Source organism: Mobula hypostoma, chromosome 7 (genome assembly GCF_963921235.1).
Source record: "Mobula hypostoma chromosome 7, sMobHyp1.1, whole genome shotgun sequence".
Classification (NCBI taxonomy): Eukaryota; Metazoa; Chordata; class Chondrichthyes; order Myliobatiformes; family Myliobatidae; genus Mobula; species Mobula hypostoma.
The window spans coordinates 69,080,682-69,101,405 of record NC_086103.1 but is presented as its reverse complement, the minus strand read 5'-3'; the positions used below and the strand labels follow the sequence as shown (position 1 = coordinate 69,101,405).

At 36.2% G+C, this 20,724-nt stretch overlaps 1 protein-coding gene across 3 annotated transcripts in view; it reads right to left on the bottom strand.

Annotated features, from left to right (window-relative positions):
• Window positions 1-20,724, bottom strand: part of ctnna1 (catenin (cadherin-associated protein), alpha 1) — a 131,749-nt gene that overhangs the window by 6,743 nt on the left and 104,282 nt on the right. For all 3 annotated transcript variants that reach the window (XM_063053583.1, XM_063053584.1, XM_063053585.1), the window contains exons 11-16: window positions 15,395-15,551; window positions 14,611-14,811; window positions 11,062-11,213; window positions 7,175-7,285; window positions 4,438-4,619; window positions 3,475-3,580 (exon numbers count right to left, since the gene is read on the bottom strand). In XM_063053583.1, coding sequence (XP_062909653.1) covers window positions 3,475-3,580; window positions 4,438-4,619; window positions 7,175-7,285; window positions 11,062-11,213; window positions 14,611-14,811; window positions 15,395-15,551 — 909 coding nt within the window. The remainder of the gene's footprint in view (window positions 1-3,474; window positions 3,581-4,437; window positions 4,620-7,174; window positions 7,286-11,061; window positions 11,214-14,610; window positions 14,812-15,394; window positions 15,552-20,724) is intronic.

Here is a 20,724-nt window from a genome sequence, read left to right as displayed (position 1 = left end):
GAAGTCTTAGGCATATATGTATAGCTAGGATGCCTAAGACTTTTACATACCACTGTAGAAATTTATATATTGCACTGTACTGCTGCCGCAAAAAAATACAATGACATATGTGAGAGATGATAACCTTGATTCTGATACAGATCTCCATTGTGAACTGAGAGTGGGAAGGGAGCAGGGAGAGAGAAATCATGGTTGGAGAAGGGGGGGGGGGGAGGAGCAGGAAGCACCAGAGAGAAATTATATAATGATCAATAAACCAATTATTTGGAATCAAATGACCGTGACTGGTGTCTCAGGCTGAGCGTGTCTACATCCTCCTCCCCCATCCCTGGCACTCTTTCTCTGCCACCTGTCCTGCCCCCACCTATGGTGCTCCACCCTTGCCATTCCCAACATCCTTTGCTCCCGCCACATTTATAAACTTACTCTCCATTGCACATTGACAAATACAGTACTGTGCAAAAGTCTTAGGCACCCTAATTATATACAGTGGATATAAAAAGAATTCACCTCAACTTGGAAGCTTTCATGTTTTATTGTTTTATGACATTGAATCACAGTGGATTTAATTTGGCTTTTTTGACATTTTAGTGTCAAAGTGAAAACAAATTTCTACAAAGTGATCTAAATTAATTACAAATATAAAACACAAAATAATTGATTGCATTCTTACTAGCTCTTCTTTCAGTTAGTCCTGATGAAGGGTCTCGGCCCGAAACGTTGACTATACCTCTTCCTAGAGATACTGCCTGGCCTGCTGCGTTCACCAGCAACTTTGATGTGTGTTGATTGCATTAAGTATTTACCCCGCTTCAAGTCAATATTTAGCAGATGCACTTTTGGCAGCAATTACAGCCTTGAGTCTGTGTGGATAGGTCTCTTATCAGCTTTGCACATCTGGACACTGTAGCTTTTTCCCCATTCTCTTTACAAAACTGCTCAAGCTCTGTCAGATCGCATGGGGATCGTGAGTGAACAGCCCTTCTCAAGTCCAGCCACAAATTCTCAATTGGATTGAGGTCTGGACTCTGACTTAGCTACTCCAGGATAATAACTTTGTTGTTTTTGAGCCATTCCTGTGTAGCTTTGGCTTTATGCTTGGGGTCACTGTCCTGCTGGAAAACAAATCTTTTCCCAAGTCACAGTTCTCTTGCAGACTGCATCAGGTTTTCCACCAGGATTTCCCCTGTATTTTGTTGCATTCATTTTACCCTCTACAAGCCTTCCAGAGCCTGCTGCAGTGAAGCATCCCCACTGCACAATGCAGCCACCACCATGCCTCACAGTAGGGATGGTATCATTTTTGATGATGCGCAGTGTTTAGCTTACACCAAACATAGAATTTAGTCTGATGACCAAAAAGCTCGATTTTGGTTTGATCAGACCATAGAACCTTCTTCCAGCTGACTCAGAGTCTCCCATATCCCTCTCCTGCGTAAAGCTGTGACTGGTGAAGCACCCAAGGCAACAGCTGGTGCATAGCCTCTCCCATCTCAGCCACTGAAGCTTGTAACTCCTCTAGTATTGTCATAGGTCTCTTGGTGGCCTCCCTCACTGGTCTCCTTCTTGCACGGTCACTCAGTTTTGAGGACAGCCTGTCTAGGCAGATTTACAGCTGTGCAATATTCTTTCCAGTTCTTGATGATTGACAATCTTTATTGCGGAATTGCTTGGGAGTTTTCCTTTGTTTTCATGGTTTAGTTTTTGCTAGAATACTGACTCACTGCAGCTCGACCTCCCAGATACAAGTGTATTTTTTTTTACTACAATTAATTGAAACACCTTGAGTGCAAACAGGTGATCTCCATTTAATTAATTATGTGACTTCTGAAACCAATCAGAAACCAGTGATGATTTGGTGTACCTTATTAACCATATTAAGGGGGGGGGGTGAATACTTGCAATCAGTTATTTTGTAAATTATATTTGTAATTAACTTACATCACTTTTTAGAGATCTGTTTTCTCTTTGACATAATTGAGTCTTTTTCTGTTGATCAGTATCAAAAAGCCAAATTAACACCACCGTGATTCAATGTTGTAAAACAATAGAACATGAAAACCTCAGGGGGGGGAGGGAGGGAATACTTTTTATAGGCACTGTACATGTGCCTAAGACTTCTGCACAGTAACGTATGCTTTTTTGTTAAAAGATGAATACATGTGAGCTAACTGGGTAATTAACCTGCAAGCAACTAGGTAACCATTCACTCAACTCAGGACTGAAATGTTCATGAACAATTTAGGCTGTATATATTTCTGGTAATACATCATAAACATAACTGAGCCGAGTAAAAATACCCTTAACTGCAAAATTACAAAAAACTAGTTATCATTTATCATGTAATAATTTAAAATTTTAAATTAAATCTATATAAACTAATGTTGACTCAAATATGCAAAGGTGAAAGGAGATTTTTCAAAGGTAATGTCAGATTTTGAAAAAAGAAAAGTTGTTTTAAGTTATGAAGGAAAGAAAGAGCGAATATTTCCAGTTCATCTTAACAGAAAAAAAATACATCCCTGTGCAAAGAGACAAATAGAATAATTTTCCAGTTTTATTCTGCAGGCAGTATGATTAACCTGATCAGCTTTTCTAACTAAACGTCTGAAATTAAAAACATTATATACTGAAATCCTACAGTATAATCCAAGTCTTAAAACAAATGGATTTTAGCACCTCAATTATGTTAAACCAGAAGTGGATTGAGTCAATCAAGTGGATTAAGTTACTGCTTGTTATAAGTACTGTTTATTCAGACTTAACATCTGTAGGAACCTGTAACTGAGACATCTGCAAAGACACCATTGATATAAAAAGGTCTTTAGTCACCTTGTACCAAACAGATGAGTATTACCACAATACTGAGTGAAACAAGCAGTGAGCAAGTTTAGATGTCCGCACCTGCTTGCTCTCATGTTATTTATCCAATTACACATTTTAATTGTGAATAGTGAAAATTACAGCAATTATGCACTAGAATTTATAATTTATTGGCTGCATGTTATTCTCTATTTTCTACAAGATCTAGTACTGTAGTTAAAATGCTGTATTTTAAAATGACAAAAATCATATTAAATTGTGAATTATGTTTCAGTTTCCTGTGGCAAAAAGAACTTAAGTGGATAGTCAATGAAACAGATTGCTGGTAACTCAGTGTAGAAACTTGAAAGCACAAAAATGTGTCTATTTTGATATCCTGTTGTTTGTCATATTTAGAAGCCCAATTCAAGAATCCACTATACCATAATGCTTCACAGCCACTCTTGTGCAAAGAAATAGGCTCAGGTGTGCTACATGGAGATCTTAGTATTTCTGATAAAATCCCAGATTATTCCACCTCAATTTTTATTGACTAATGTCACCTAGCATCGGGGTGGTGGGGGGGGGGAGTGGTATTCGGAGGTGGAGGGGAGAGAGAATGAGAGCAAGGGCCAGAAACCAGTTAGGGTGGGGGAGGAAGGCAATGCTCACGTGATCAGCAATAGTACGTCCAAGCTTATCCATTCTTGAACCTGCTTCAGCAATTTTCTTGGCCGCACTGATTACATCAGACGTATTTTTCAGTGGACCTTTCCCTCTATAAAATAGAACAAAAAAAAGCAAATATTAAACAACTTATATTTACAGAATGCCCCAAGTATTTTACAACAAAACTTGACACTAAGTTAAGGAGCTAGTAGAGCTGCTGAGCAAAAGCTTGGCCAAAGTACAATAAAACTTAAAGTTTAAAGTAAATTTATTATCAAAATATGCTTATGTCACCATATACGACCCAGAGATTCATTTTCTTGCAGGCACTCACAGTAGAACAATGAAATAGAAATAAATCAATAAAAAGCTACAAACATATGTACAGACACTGAGAAACAATGTGCAAAGTACAAGCCATGCAAATACAAAAAAACAATAATAGTAAAAAATAAATACACAAATATGGTACTAGTAACATGGCATGTAGAGTCCTCTGATACTGTGTTATCCCATTGTTTAGAAATCTTTACAATTCGATGTGTGGATCAGGTGGCTTTGTTTCCTCTACAACTTTTTGAACCCAGTGTGGCTCAGTTTTCTATGCTCACTTCAAAGAACCCTGTTTTCCTACTGCCATTATTCTGCATCTGCAGAATTCCTGTTGTTTGCCATTATTCAAGCTGCCTTTAAGCTCATTAGGTTCAATTGAAAGTACATTATATCACTGTGTAACATATATAAAAAGACCCTGTTGGGATATTACTAGGCGTAATATCCATTATTTCAGAAAATCTGAAGCTCTGGCACAACTAAGTCCCAAGAGTGCCAGATAATCAGTTTTACTGTAGTAGTTTCAAAGGGGCAGGCAGAGAGGTTTAAGGAGGCAATTTCAAAACTTAGATACTTAGCAACTAAAATTATATCATTGAACTATGAGCTACAATTCAACAATGAATAGCACACCTTGTGAAGTCTGTCATCTCCATCATAATCATGCACATCTGCTTGGCCAAGACAATAATATCATTTCCACTGTCATCCCACTTAGAAACTTCAGCATCCAGCTTGATTTTCTCCTCCTCAAAGCTGGCTACCTGTTCAGCAATCTTTGCTTTCTGCTCCTGTGGAAGCTGCGCCATAATGGCCTGGAAAACAAAACATCACAGATAGAGATCAGGCCTAAAAAGATAAAATAAAAATCTGTTCAAATGTGAATTAATAAACAAAGACGAGGCTGACAGCTGAATCTTGTTTTTTAAATGGAAAACCTCCAGTTGCTTAATTTTATATAGTACTATTAATCTGTTAGAGCAAAAAAAAAACTTGCAAACTTCACAGAAAATATGAATAAAATAGAATACCCGCTCTGATATTGTGGACATCTGATGTAACAGGAACTTTTCCTTTAAGGATTGAGATCAACACACATATAGTAAGGGTACGCATTGATCAGTATATAGGTTGAGTACCACATACCTGAAATACTTCGGGCTGGAAATATTTCGGATTTTGGAATATATAATGGGATAGCTTGGAATCGCCATCATTCCAACTTAATTTATGCAGTCTTTGGTAAGCAGACTACCGGTAAGCAGTCTTTGTCTTACACTTGTTCATCACACAAATGTACTGATGCAGCTGTTCAGTGTGTTAGATTTTCATCAGTGCCAATCTTGGCAAGTTCAATAAATTTCTCTACTGCTTTGTGATCAGCAGATGCTTTATCACCACAAATTTAAAAAAAAATTAAAGCCATGCCTTTTCTTAAACTTCTGCAACCAGCCTGCTGAATATTCACAATTACCTGCAATTTTCAGTTTTGTGATAGACCTTTGCTTGTTTCATACTATTAAGTGACATATGTTCACTCCAACACTGATGAATCCAATCTTCTAATATATGATTGTGATCATTTTTCACTTTATGCAGTATTTTTCTATTTTTCATTAACTTCTGTTCATTACATATGTGAGGTCACTTCTCAGAACTGCCTGTTGTGTGCAGAGATCTGCACATCGCCTAGAATCCTTCCCAGGGCCTTGTGGAATTTTCCATTTGTGACGTCACATCAGCGCTCAAAATAAAATTTTGGATTTCGGAAGTTTTCAGATTTTGGAATTTTGGATAAGGGGTAATCAACCTGTACTTGGCTATTCAATACCTCATGTTTTTTTCTAAGGTAATGATTGAACAATTTTAAGTTTAGAATTCAATTTCATGATAGTTTTCAAAAATTAAAAAAATATTTTTGGAAAGGCTTAACTCATTACATTTTGAGCCATTTTCTGCTTATTAACTTGACCATGCAGTTTTTGCATCAGTTTTCAGAGTAGAAGTTGTACAGCACAGATACAGGCCCTTTGGCCCATCACATCCAGCCCATCTACACTAACCCTATTTACCTGTATTACAGCCACATTCTTCTACACCTTACCAATGTAAGCATTTCTCTAAGTGCTTGATTGTTGTAATTGCTTTAGATTCTTCTGCCTGTTGCCTCCTCTAGCAGAATATTTCAAATAATCACCACTAAAAAAAAGCCTCAAATCTCTATTAAAGTTCCTTCCTTCATCTTAAATGTACACCCTCTTGTTTTTGATACACCTACTATGGGTGAAACATTCTAGCTAGCCCATCTTTACCTTTCTTAATTTTATGTACTGCAATCTGGATGTAGTACACAGAGCCATGATTATCTCTGTATATTCCAGGCAATCTATGATTCTGCTAATACTGACTGGCTTTCTAGCTTACTTGCTGCTAAATACAGCAGCAAATAAAAATTAAATATGTTGTCTGGCTTCCAATAGCATCTGTAAGTAGCTCAATTTTGCAAGACCCAAAAGTTGTGAACCTGAATTCTTCCTGATGCTGAACATGCAAGTACATGCCCTTGCAAATTCATATAGAGAATTGCTATATGTGCTTTTTATTGACACTTTAATTTCACCAAATGAGTAAATTTTCTGCAGAGAACTGCTGTGAAATACTGATGTAAAAATTGAACACGTTAAGCTTTATTTGTAGAGGCAACACAATAAACAGTACACACAGGAAATCCACAAATGAACAGAACTACTTTTCAAATCAGCTCTGTACTACAAAACATTGGTTTTGCTGATGCTTTACAGTGCTTCCCTTATTTGGAGAAGATGCCTTAATCCCAGCTTCAGAAATACAGCGCATAACATTTTCACTTCCCTTTCCCATTGACTTCAAAACACCCATTTTCCAAGAGATAAACAGTGCCAAAAAAAAATCAGAGCAGCTGAGCGCTGTGGAACTGTCCATTGGGAACTGTACTAAAACTGCCCTACCTCATTCTTCAGATCCTAACAGCTGTCATCTACGTTGATAGAGGACAATATTCTCTGGTCTTATACTCTGCACAGCTATTTTAAACAAAATCATACAAGCAACTCTTTCCCAAAAACAGTTCAAATAAAATATTTTATAATAATCCTACTGCAATAAGATAAAATTACAAAATTACTACTTATTTACTGCATAACATGACTTGTTGATTTTCTCCATAATTAGTTCTGCAGCAACTTTATTTACCAATTTCAGGATCACAGCTGTCAGTTGTTCCCCAGAAAGTGTGTAATACTCAATGGCCAAGGTTTTGGTATTTAAAAACATAAAGACATTGGACAATACACATCCTATTAAGCAACTAGAGTTAATAAACACATCTTACCCTTGCACTTTGGCCATTAATAAGCTGGTCTTCCTGTGTCTGAACACTAGTTCTGCTTTGAACGTCAAAGTCTTCAGTTTCAAAGTCTGAGTCATCCAGTTCTTCAGGTGTCTGATGGGAGGGGGAGGGGGAGGAGCAGTAAAAGCTGTATGAATACACTGACATTGGGAAAACAGAATATGATTGCTGTTTTGATATCTAAATCGACGTTTATTTGAAAATTTTAAAGTTGCAATATTGTATTGCAATGGAACTTTTCAATATTAAGGATGGTCACAAGCTCAAGAATATATGCTACTATTTAACACCTACAGTACATTCATTGTAAGTGTAATTATGTATTCACTAATTTCATAATTTGTAGATGACAGGTAAACAAATGAAAGACTTTAGATTGTCTATTCTGAATATGGTATCCAAATTGCTGGACACATATCATTGGTATACAGGCAAATATTATCCAAAACCTTACTTTATGTAAGCCATTCTCCAAAATGAACTAATCACTAAGACATTGGACAATACACATCCTATTAAGCAACTAGAATTGGACTCATTAGCAGTTACTCAGAAGCTTATGCAGGTTAAAACAAATTTTCTAACCTCAAGGACATAAACAGAATGATTTTGAAAGATTTTCAGACTAAGGGAATTTATTATTGTACCTTAAACTTGAAAAAAGTTTATTTTTCTTTATTTTAAAAAGAACACTACACATAGTAGTTAGAGATCCTCATACTTTGAGGTAAATACATTTTCAACTGCATTCATTGAATGGCACTGAATTATAACTGTATTTTTAAAGTACTTTTATAAATATTGACACACTGACAACATTGAATACAGAAACCAACTCACTTCTAAACAGATGTAGTTTTATCTTAATCAAATTTCACTTGAAACAGGGATTCTGTACTGCTTTTCTCTCATCATTATTGACTCATTATTGACTATGAAATGTCATCCTTAATTTTAATCTACAATTTGAGAGGGAGAAGGGAAACTCGGAAGTGTCTGTATTACAGTTGAACAGAGGGAACTATGGTGCTATGAGGGAGGAGCTGGCCAAAGTTCAATGGAACAATACCCTAGCAGGGACGACAGTGGAACAGCAACGGCAAGTGTTTCTGGGAATAATGCGGAAGGTGTAGGATCAGTTCATTCCAAAGAGGAAGAAAGATCCTAAGGGGAGTAAGGGCAGCCCGTGGCCAACAAGGGAAGTAATGGACAGTATAAAAATAAAAGAGAAGAAGGATAACATAGCAAAGATGAGTGGGAAGCCGGAGGATTGGGAAACTTTTAAAGAGCAACAGAAGGTAACCAAAAAGGCAATGCACGGAGAAAAAATGAGGTACGAAGGTAAACTAGCCAAGAATATAAAGGAGGATAGTAAAAGCTTCTTTAGGTATGTGAAAAGGAAAAAAATAGTTAAGACCAAAATTGGGCCCTTGAAGACAGAAACAGGTGAATTTATTATGGGGAACAAGAAAATGGCAGACGAGTTGAACAGGTACTTTGGATCTGTCTTCACTAGGGAAGACACAATCTCCCAGATATAATAGTGGCCAAACAACCTAGAGTAATGGATGAACTGAAGGAAATTTATATTTGGCAGGAAATGGTCTTGGATAGACCGTTGGGTCTGAAGGCTGATAAGTCCCTGGGACCTGATGGTCTGCATCCCAGGTTACTTAAGGAGATGGCTTTAGAAATCGTGGACACATTGGTAATCATTTTCCAATGTTCTATAGATTCAGGATCAGTTCCTGTGGATTGGAGGGTGGCTGATGTTGTCTCTCTCTTCAAGAAGGGAGGAAGAGAGAAAACAGGGAATTATAGACCGGTTAGCCTGATGTCAGCGGTGGGGAAGATGCTGGAGTCAATTACAAAAGTTGAAATTATGACACATCTGGATAGCAGTAACAGGATCGGTCCAAGTCAGCATGGATTTATGAAGGGGAAATCGTGCTCGACTAATCTTCTGGAATATTTTGAAGATGTAACTATGAAAATGGACAAGGGAGAGCCAGTGGATGTAGTGTACCTGGACTTTCAGAAAGCCTTTGATAAAGTCCCACATAGGAGATTAGTGGGCAAAATTAGGGCACATGGTATTGGGGGCAAAGTACTGACATGAATTGAAAATTGGCTGGCTGACAGAAAACAAAGAGTAGGGATTAATGGGTACCTTTCGGAATGGCAGGCAGTGACCAGTGGAGTACTGCAGGGTTCAGTGCTGGGACAGCAACTGTTTACAATATATATTAATGATTTCGATGAGGGAATTAAAAGTAACATTAGCAAATTTTCCGATGACACAAAGCTGGGTGGCTGTGTGAAATGTGAGGAGGTTGTTATGAGAATGCAGGGTGACTTGGACAGGCTGGGTGAGTGGGCAGATGCAGTTTAATGAGGATAAATGTGAGGTTATCCACTTTGGTGGTAAGAACAGGAAGGCAGATTATTTCCTAAATGGAGTCAAGTTAGGAAAAAGGGAAGTACAACGAGATCTAGGTGTGCTTGTACATCAGTCACTGAAAGCAAGCATGCAAGTACAGCAGGCAGTGAAGAAAGCTAATGGCATGCTGGCCTTCATAACAAGGGGAATTGAGTAAAAGAGCAAAGAGGTCCTTCTGCAGCTGTACAGGGCCCTGGTGAGACCACACCTGGAGTACTGTTTGTATACTCTGGAATTTAGAAGGCTGAGAGGGGATATTATTGAAACATATAAGATTAAAGGATTGGACACGCTGGAGGCAGGAAGCATGTTCCCGCTGACGGGTGAGTCCAGAACCAGAGGCCACAGTTTAAGAATAAGGGGTAGGCCATTTAGAACGGAGTTGAGGAAAAACTTTTTCACCCAGAGAGTGGTGGATATATGGAATGCTCTGCCCCAGAAGGCTGTGGAGGCCAAGTCTCTGGATGCTTTCAAGAAAGAGATGGATAGAGCTCCTAAAGATAGCGGAATCAAAGGTTATGGGGATAAGGCAGGAACTGGATACTGATTGTGGATGGTCAACCATGATCACAGTGAATGGCGGTGCTGGCTCAAAGGGCCGAATGGTCTACTCCTGCACTTATTGTCTATTGTAATTAAGGGTGGCATATTAATTTTAAGCACGAGTCCTGTATATGATTACATCTTGTTGTATTATACAATTTTGCTGGAGAAGGGGTAATTCTGCAGCAAAAATACTAAAACATATCAGTTCCATGAATTATATTTATTGGCGCATTGAACACTTCAGCTACTTTAACCTGAGTTAGCTAACCACTTCAGCTCTGTGGTAATTATAACCCAGTACAACAATTCATATGCCCAATATCTCAATTGCAATTATATACTGGCAATCTTGACAAAATAGTTTCATTTATTTTGGCTGACCATACTCTGCTGATAAGGGTAAAAGCTCCAATTGGTACTGACAAACATCATTTGCTGGTTTGAGAAAATAAATTATGGTTTAATATACAAAAATAAAAATAAAAAATTATTTGAAAAACCCAGATTAATTGATTTTTATAGCGCTAATTTTGAAATAAAATTAAGAACACTCAATTAGATGTATTTTAATATTATAAAATGACAAAGGACAGAAACGACTCTTTAGCCCACATGAAAACAGAGGTGCCTACCAGTAACAATAATGTATAACCAGCAGGATTACCAATATTGGCCAAGACTCCAAAAGGCCAGGAATGCTGTAGATATAGTTGTTGCTCTTTAACAATCTCAGCTACTGTGGTCGTCGAAAACAACAACTAACAGTATTTCAAGTAACAACTTTTCTGGTAGCCTTGAATTGCTAACCAATTATATAATATTTAATTAAAACAGTATAATTTTAACAATGTTACCAGTGGTCTGAATGGCAAAGTATACTCACTCTAATCATCAATACAGCTTTCCTTATATCACGAATACCATCATAGACCAGGCGTGAAGCATCAATGAACTCATTCTCATCTACTTGCTGAGCAGAATTGGCACTAAGTGCTTCCACAGCAGCTTCCACTTGCTCTGTAAATCGTGGCATAACTGGATATGGAAAATAAATGAACTGCATTAATTTCATACACTAGTTATATACACACTAAGTTTATTTTTCAGTTTTTATCCAAGCATATACTACATTCAGAGTTACCGAGCCACCTTAGAAAAATATTGATTACCATTTGATACCACTATTTAATGATAGTTTTTAGAAGAACTGTCAGCAATCAGCTATTGTCGAACAGGACATGCTCCATTATTTAAATTCTTTTCTGGTTTTCATTCTACAGAGTAGGATTCTTCAAATTATTATAAATGCAAGGTTGTCAATAGCAGCCACAGGAAACACTCTACTTCATCGCATGAACTATGTGCACAAAATAACCAAGGTAAATTTACCAATTACCAGAGGACATTTGAAAGAAAAGCTCTTTCATGATCCTCAATTAGTCTCAAGGGCAGCAATATTGCTTTGCTTGGTTTTAGTAGTTTTTTAAAAATTATAAGAACAGAAGAAAATGCCATCAGATTCCTCAAAGCTGCTTCACCAATAAAGATGGTCACAGCTCATCTATGATGGTTTCAACTACTTTTCTGTGCTCTTTAGCCCTCAATGCCTTGGTATTTCAAACATCTATCTATATTCATCTTCAATTTAACCCCAACACACTCAAAGTAGAGAATTCCATACATTCACAATTTTCCAAGATAAGAAATTTCTAAACACCTCAGTTTTAAATGATTTGACCCCCCTATTTTCTAGTAACGTCTCCTTGTTTATGATTTTCCACCTAGTAAAAACAATTCAGCATTTATTCTGTCAAGCTCCCAGAGGACATTAGATGTTTAAATAATGTCACTATGCTATTTGGGCGGATTCTTCTAAAATCCCAAGTAATATAAAACCATACTGGAGGGTTTGTGCTCAGGAAGACTATACAAGAAAAGGTAGAGTTCTTTCCCTGAAACACATTAGTGTAAGAGAAAAACTAACTGATTGAATCTGGTAGATTAACAATTCCTGTAACAGAGATCAGCTTTATTTCCAGACTTTTTTATTTGAACTTAAATTTCCACAGCACCCAAAAAGGACTGGAACCAGTATCTTGGATCAATGATCCAGAATTCTGGGCAATTTTCCAGTAACACCATCAGACTATCATTCTTCTTGATGCTGAAGAAACAATGGTTGCTAAAGGAATCCTAATTAATGGACGAGGCAGTAAATCTTCTGTTTCTGCACTTAGAAGGAAATTTGTTAGCAAGCTGTCATTTATTTGGATTAGGTCCCTAATATTCCAGGTTCATGGACAGTACAATGGATTTCAATGGCACATTTCAGATAAAAAGATAATACAAAAGTTGCCCCATATGCCACTGATCTTGAAAGCTCAAACTACGGGAATTTGTTGGTAATGCAATTTACGGATGCAAGAAAAGTTTGTGAACCCTTTGCAATTACCTGGTTTTCTGCATTAATTACTCATAAAATGGGGTCTGATCTTCATCTAAGTCACAATAATAGACAGACACAACCTGCCTAAACTAATGACATGCAAACAATTGTACTTCTTCTTGTCAATACTGAATACACTATTTAAATAATCACAGTCTAAGTTCAAAAAAAGGTGTGTGAACCTCTCGGGTAATGCTTTCTACAAAAGGTATTTGGAGTTAGGTGTTCCAATCAATGAGATGACATTGGAGGTGTGGGTTGTAGAGGTACCCTGCTCTATAAAAAAAGGCACACAAAGTCAGTTTACTGACAGAGCCTGCTCTTCTCAAGAAAGATCTTTTATGTGCACCATGCTTTGATCAAAACAACTTTCAGATGACCTTAGAAGAAGAACTGTAGAGATGCATGAAGCTGGAAAAGGCAACAAAAGTATTCCTAAAGACCTGAGTGCTCATCAGTCCGCAGAAAGAGGAATTGTTTACATATGAAGGAAATTCAGTACTGTGCTACTTGCCCTAGGAGTGGACATCCTGTAAAGGTTACAAGAGCACAGCATGCAATGCTGAAGGAGGTGAAAAAGAAACCAAGGATAACAGCAGAAGACCTGCAGAGATCTCCAGAACTTGCTAAAGTTTCTGTTCATGTGTCCACTATAAGAAAAACACTGAACAAGAATAGTATCCATGGAAGGACACCACGGAGGAAACCACTGCTCTCCAAAAAACACGCTTGGAGTTTGCAAAAGACTACTCGGATGTTCCATAACGTTTCTGGGACAATGTTCTGTGGACAGATGAGACAAAAGTTGAACCTTATGGCAGAAATGCATACCGCTATGTTTGGAGGACAAAGGGCACTGCATACCAACTCCTAAACCTATCCAAACTATGAAGCATGGTGGCATGAGCTTCATGGTTTGGGCTGCTTTGCTGCCTCAGGACCTGGACAGCTCACTATCACTGAGAGAACAATGAACACAAAATTGTATCAAGACATTTTACAAGAGAACGTCAGGGTAGCAATCCATCATCTGAAACTTAATAGAATTTGGATGATGCAACAGGACAACGATCTGAAACACAAGTGTAAATCAACAACAGAATAGTTTAAAAATAAGAAAATTCATGTTTTGGAATGGCCAAGTCAGAGTGTAGATCTTAACCCAATTGAGATGCTGTGGCATGACCTGAAGAAGGCTGTTCATGCAAGGTATCCCAGAAATACTGATGAACTGAAACAGTTTTGTATGGCGGAATGGTCTAAAATTCCTCCTTGCTGTTGTACAAGTCTGATCAGCAGCTATAGGAGCATTTGGTGGAGGTTATTGCTGCTAAAGGAGGTCCTGCCAGTCATTAAAGACAAGGGTTCACATACTTTTTCCAGCCTGAACTGTGAATGATTAAACAATGTGGTCAATAAAGACATTAAGAGTACAATTGCTTGTGTGTTATTAGTTTAGGCAGATTGCGTTTGTCTATTATTGTGACTTAGACGAAGATCAGACCACATTTTATGAGTAATTAACACAAAAAACCAGGTAACTGCAAAGGATTCACACTTTTTCTTGCATCTGTACATCCAGAGATAAATGACTAAAGCCCTAATAAATTGCCTCATTCCCTCTAAAAACATGTGATACACTGATCTAGGTACCATTCTGCAGCATGCAGAAGTGTTTTTGGGTGAGTTTGCATAACAAGATTTGACACAAAACACTATATCTGGAGATGCAAACTTCAACAATGTGCCCCATCTGTACCAATGCTCAATCTCAGTTGATATTGCCCAGAAATCAGACACTGTATCTTAAATTTCTAAGACAACATGGCCAGCAGTCTTGAGAGAAGCAAAATGATGCAGTGCTATATGACCTGTTGTGATATGTGATGTGAGAGAAAGAGACGTGAATATTTGGCACTTTAAAAAAATTCAATATATTAGGTGAAGCTATGTTTGTATAGGGATTGAATAGCCAGAGTAGATTACCAGTATTAGACAACATCTTGGTCGCTTCCAGAACTTTTTCAGTGTAGACTCCAGGTTCATAGTTATCCATCTCTGAAGTGACAACATGTACAACTCTTGCAGCACGTCCCCGAATTGCACCAGCTGTACGGTCCAGCCCATCTACATCCTTCTCTTGGAGTGCGATAACACATTTATTTACATCTTCGAGGATATGATTCTCTGTTTAAAGGAAAGCATATTTGAATTAATAGAAAAGTGTCTCAAATAAATTCAGTTCTTTTTAAATTAGTTTCCTTTTAATTCAGGACTCAATTCAATTCTCCCTCTAACCCAATGTTGTTTTCACCCCCCAAATTCAGGCTCATAGTTTGGAATAAATAATATAATAGTGCACTCAAGTTCAATTCTTTAGAATGCACTACTTGCTAGAATATTACAGGAATATTTCATTGAAGATTTCCTTTTACAGAGCTTCATCTGTCTGTTAGGATATTTTGTAGTATTCGAACATGATGGGAGTCTTGACCATTTTCATTTTTGTTGCTATATCATTACAATGATTAAGAATTTGAAATATAAAAAATACAAAACAAACAGAATAATGACAAATTGTTTTTAGTCTATGGGATATACTTTAACCATGATTACGTCTCTTAAAAATATACCTGGTGCATCCAACTTAATTGAAGTAAAATACAAACATGTTTAATGTGCACCCATTTGTTTTAAGTAGTGAATAATTGTTTATCCTTTTTTTGGAGTCAGTATGACAGGTATTCTAAAGAAGCACTGACATAAATACCTGAAACACACAAGAAGTCATCAATGGAAGTAATATCATCCACAGCATCTGTCAGCACACGCACTTGTTTCTCCCATAATTCTTTGAAAAGATCCATATTGTCCTGGGCTACCTTACTCTGAGGTTTAGCTGCCAGAGCCAAGGCAGCATTTATAACCTAAAAAGAGCACAACAAATTAATTAGCATTACCAGTACGATGTGTTAGTTTAAAACATTAAGTTGCCTACATTGATAATAGTTATTTATTTGCAAGCTCATATCTTACAAAAATCTTGAAGTTGTTACTTACATAAACCTCAAAACCAACATTAATGATTTAGCAGTGACTAGTTAACAAAGCCACGGACAGTGTTACTTGCCAGTTGGTGAAATGTGTCAACAGTGACTATGACTGAAAATTAAATAACAATGAGACCACGTTCAGACCCGCCAAATTATTAAAAGTTTCCTTTAAAGCAGATTATTTTAAAGAAAAAGTAGAATTTATTATGGAAACTTAAGAGACTGCAGACACCCGGTGAAACAGGGTTTCAGCCCCAAACGTCAACGATTTCCTTCCTCCCACAGATGTTGCATGACAGGTTGAATTCCTCCAGCAAATTGTAGAATTTATCATTTAATTTCAAAGGCAAAGCACTTTAGAAACAAAGAAAAACAATTCTTTTTTTTTTTTTCTTTTTAAATCTTTTTATTGAGTAAGTATACAAAAAAGGTAAGCCATATAAACATTAATACAATGTTAAAGTATAATAAAATTCCAAAAGATAACAATACCAAAAAGAAAATACTACAAACAATGTAATTTAAGCATAAGAAACCAAGATAACATAATAGTATACTAGATTTTATATATATCAATGGAAAAAAAAAGAAAAAAAAAACCCCAAAAAAAAAACCCACCGTGCAACTAACTAAAAGCAAAGCAAAGCAATGGGCTAACTTGAAACCAAACAGAGTTAAACTTAAAATCACGTCCTCAATCCCGACCTCCATTAAAACAGTGAAAAAAAAACAAGAAGGGTAAATATTACATTAAATGAAAATATCGAATAAAAGGTCCCCAAATCTGTTCAAATTTAAATGAAGAATCATAAAGGTTACTTCTAATTTTCTCCAGATTCAAACATAAAATCGTCTGACAAAACCAAAAAAAGGTAGTTGGAGCATTAAGCTCTTTCCAATGTTGTAAAATACATCTTTTCGCCATTAAAGTAAGAAATGCAATCATTCTACGGGCTGAAGGGGAAAGATTACTAGAAATTTTAGGTAGTCCAAAGATAGCAGTAATAGGGTGAGGAGAGATATCTATATTTAATACCTTAGAAATAATATTGAAAATATCTCTCCAAAAAGTTTCCAAAGTAGGGCAAGACCAAAACATATGAGTTAAAGAGGCTATCTGCCCCGAACATCTATCACAGAAAGGATTAATATGCGAGTAAAAACGCGCTAACTTATCTTTGGACATATGTGCTCTATGAACCACTTTAAATTGAATTAGGGAATGTTTAGCACAAATAGAGGAAGTATTAACTAATTGTAAAATCTGCCCCCAATCATCCACAGAAATGGTAAGCCCCAATTCCTGTTCCCAATCTACCCTAATCTTATCAAATGGAGCTTTCCTAAGTTTCATAATAATATTATAAATCATAGCCGATGCACCTTTCTGACATGGATTAAGGTTAATTATCGAATCTAAAATATATATAGGAGGAAGCATTGGAAAGGAAGAAAGTATAGTACTTAGGAAATTTCTAACTTGTAAATATCTAAAAAAATGTATTCTTGATAAGTTATATTTATTAGATAATTGTTCAAAAGACATAAGGGAACCATCTAAAAATAAATCCAAAAACCGTAAAATACCCTTAGTCTTCCAAGTTTGAAAAGCGCGATCCGTAAAAGAGGGAAGAAAAAATATGTTACCTAAAATAGGAATCGCTAACCCGAATTGGTTAAGATCAAAAAATTTTCTGAACTGAAACCAAATGCGCAAAGCATATTTAACTATCGGGTTAGAGACCTGCTTAAGGCGTTTCGAATCAAAAGGAAGAGAGGAACCTAAAATAGAACCAAGTGTATAACCCTGAACAGATTGTAATTCCAATGCTACCCATTTAGGAATAGATAGTATGTCCCGGTCAAGTAACCAAAATTTCATATGTCGAATATTAATAGCCCAATAATAAAATCTAAAGTTAGGTAATGCTAAACCTCCATCTCTCTTAGCTTTCTGTAAATGTATTTTACCCAGTCTCGGATTCTTATTCTGCCAAATAAATGAAGAAATTTTAGAGTCAACTTTATCAAAAAAAGATTTAGGAACGAAAATTGGTAATGCCTGAAACACATATAAAAATTTTGGCAAAAAAAACATCTTAACTGCATTGATACGACCAATCAAAGTTAAATATAAGGGAAACCATTTAGATGAAAGTTGAGTAATATGGTCTATTAATGGTAAAAAGTTAGTCTTAAATAAATCTTTATGTTTACAAGTAATTTTAATCCCAAGATATGAAAAGTAATTATTAATCAATTTAAATGGAAATTTATAATATAAGGGAAGATGTTTATTAATCGGAAAAAGTTCACTCTTACTAAGATTTAATTTATAACCTGAGAAAAGACCAAATTGTGCTAATAACTCTAAAACAGCAGGAATGGATCTCTCAGGATTAGAAATATATAAAAGTAAATCATCAGCATAGAGTGATAATTTATGGGACTTTAATCCCCGAGTTATCCCAGTAATATTTGAAGATTCTCGAATAGCAATTGCAAGAGGTTCTAATGCAATATCAAATAATAGGGGACTAAGAGGACAGCCTTGTCGAGTACCACGAAAGAGAGGAAAAAAAGGTGAGTTTAAGGAGTTAGTACGAACCGAGGCTACAGGGGAGTGATATAACAGTTTAATCCAGGATATAAATTTCAAGCTAAAATTAAACATTTCAAGCACCTTAAATAAATAAGGCCATTCTACTCTATCAAAAGCTTTCTCGGCATCTAAAGAAATAACACACTCAGGAACATTTTGTGAGGGAGTATAAACGATATTTAACAATGTACGAATATTATAAAAAGAGTAACGACCTTTAATAAAACCCGTTTGGTCTTCCGAAATAATAGAAGGAAGTACTTTTTCTAGTCTATTTGCTAATAACTTAGAAAAAACTTTAGAATCAACATTTAATAAAGATATTGGTCTATAAGATGCACATTGAGCAGGGTCTTTATCCTTCTTTAGTATTAAAGAAATTGATGCTCTATTAAAAGATTCCGGAAGTTTACCAAGTTTCAAAGAAGCCTCAAAAACCTTATAGAGCCAAGGAATCAATAAAGAAGCAAAACATTTATAAAATTCAACGGTAAACCCATCAGGGCCAGGAGCTTTCCCCAGATTCATAGAAAAAATAACATTCTTAATCTCATCCATTGTAATGGAAGTATCTAATAAAGAAGACATATCCTGTGAAATCTGAGGGAAGTCTAACTTATCTAAAAAATCATTCATATATTTAGAATCTCGAGGAGACTCTGATTGATATAAAGAAGAATAAAAATCACAAAAGGTTTGATTAATCCCCACATGATCCAATATCAATCGATCATTTTGGTTATAAATCTGATTGATTTGAGATTTAACATAATTAGATTTCAATTGATTAGCCAGCAGCTTGCCAATTTTATCACTGTGAACATAAAAATCACTTCTTGTTTTCTTTAATTGGTTTACAATCGAGGACGAGAGTAGTAAACTGTGTTCCATTTGAAGTTCAGTTCTTTGTTTGTATAGCTCCTCAGAAGGAGCCATAACATATTTCTTATCAATTTCTTTAATCTTGTCCACAATTGCCATCTCCTCCTGCTTCTGTTTCTTCCTCAAAGCAACGGAATACGAAATAATCTGACCCCGAATATAGGCTTTAAAAGTGTCCCAAAGAGTGTTAACCGAAATATCTTCTGTATGGTTAATTGTAAAAAAAAGCTCAATCTGTTCATTCATAAAATTAACAAAGTCCGAGTCCTGAAGCAACAGCGAATTAAAACGCCATTGTCTATTGTTTGGTATATTGGCCATAATTTTAATAGAAAGCTTAAGTGGAGCATGATCCGAAATGGTTATAGAATCATAATCACATTTAATCACTGAAGGAATGAGACGAGAATCAATGAAAAAATAATCAATTCTTGAATAGGAATGATGAACATGTGAAAAGAAGGAAAAATCTTTTTCCTGAGGATGCAGAAAACGCCAAATGTCCGTCGACCCAGAATCAGAAAGGAAAAAATTAATCAAATTTGCAGATTTATTAGGTAAAGTCCGTAAAGGATCCGAACGGTCCAAAGCTGGAGATAAACAGGTATTAAGATCTCCGCCCCAAATCAATGAAAACTCGTTCAAATTCGGAAACTGATCAAACAATGATTTATAAAATTCCGGACAATCCATATTAGGAGCATAAACATTAACCAAAACTACTTTTTTATTAAATAGTAAACCACTAACCAATAAAAATCTACCATTCGGATCAGAGATAATATCCTGTTGTATAAAAGTAACTGAGGAGTCTATAAAAATAGAGACGCCTCGAATCTTAGCATTGGAGTTCGAATGAAATTGTTGTCCCTTCCAGAATTTGAAAAAACGTAGTCTGTCCCCCCTCCGTACATGGGTCTCTTGTAAAAATAAAATTTGTGCTTTAAGTCTCCGGAACACTTTAAAAACTTTTTTCCTTTTAATAGGATGATTAAGACCATTAGTATTCCAGGAGACAAAATTAATAATAGACTCCATAAATCCTAAAGTCAACCCATAACAAGGAGGATTGACAATAGGCGCGACCCACAAACCCGGAGAGGAAACAGAACATACAAAAGATACCGGGGAAAAGGACGCAACCAATACTTCAATAATGTATATAGCCCAAAGAGAAACAAACTAAAACGTGAAGCCCCTCCCACCACCCCCCACCCCAAAACCCCAAGGCGAAATCTAAAGCAGACCCGCCAGAAAGAAGCAAGCACTAAAACTACCCCCATGACTTCCGGTATACGCTCCCTAAAAAAAAGGTATAAATATGAAAAGGATCAGCTAATTGTAAAACAGTAAAAAAATAAGTAAAAAAAAGTTAGCTCAATTAAAATACACACAGAACAGAACAAAAGCCGGAAAGTATATATTAAAAAAAAACCACAATAAACCTCAAACTCATGAATAGACACAGCAACAAAAAAAATAGGATTATTAACATAAAATGATTATAAAAAGCAAAACAGAATAAAATTTAAAAAAAAACTACAAAATTTAAGGCCGCACAGG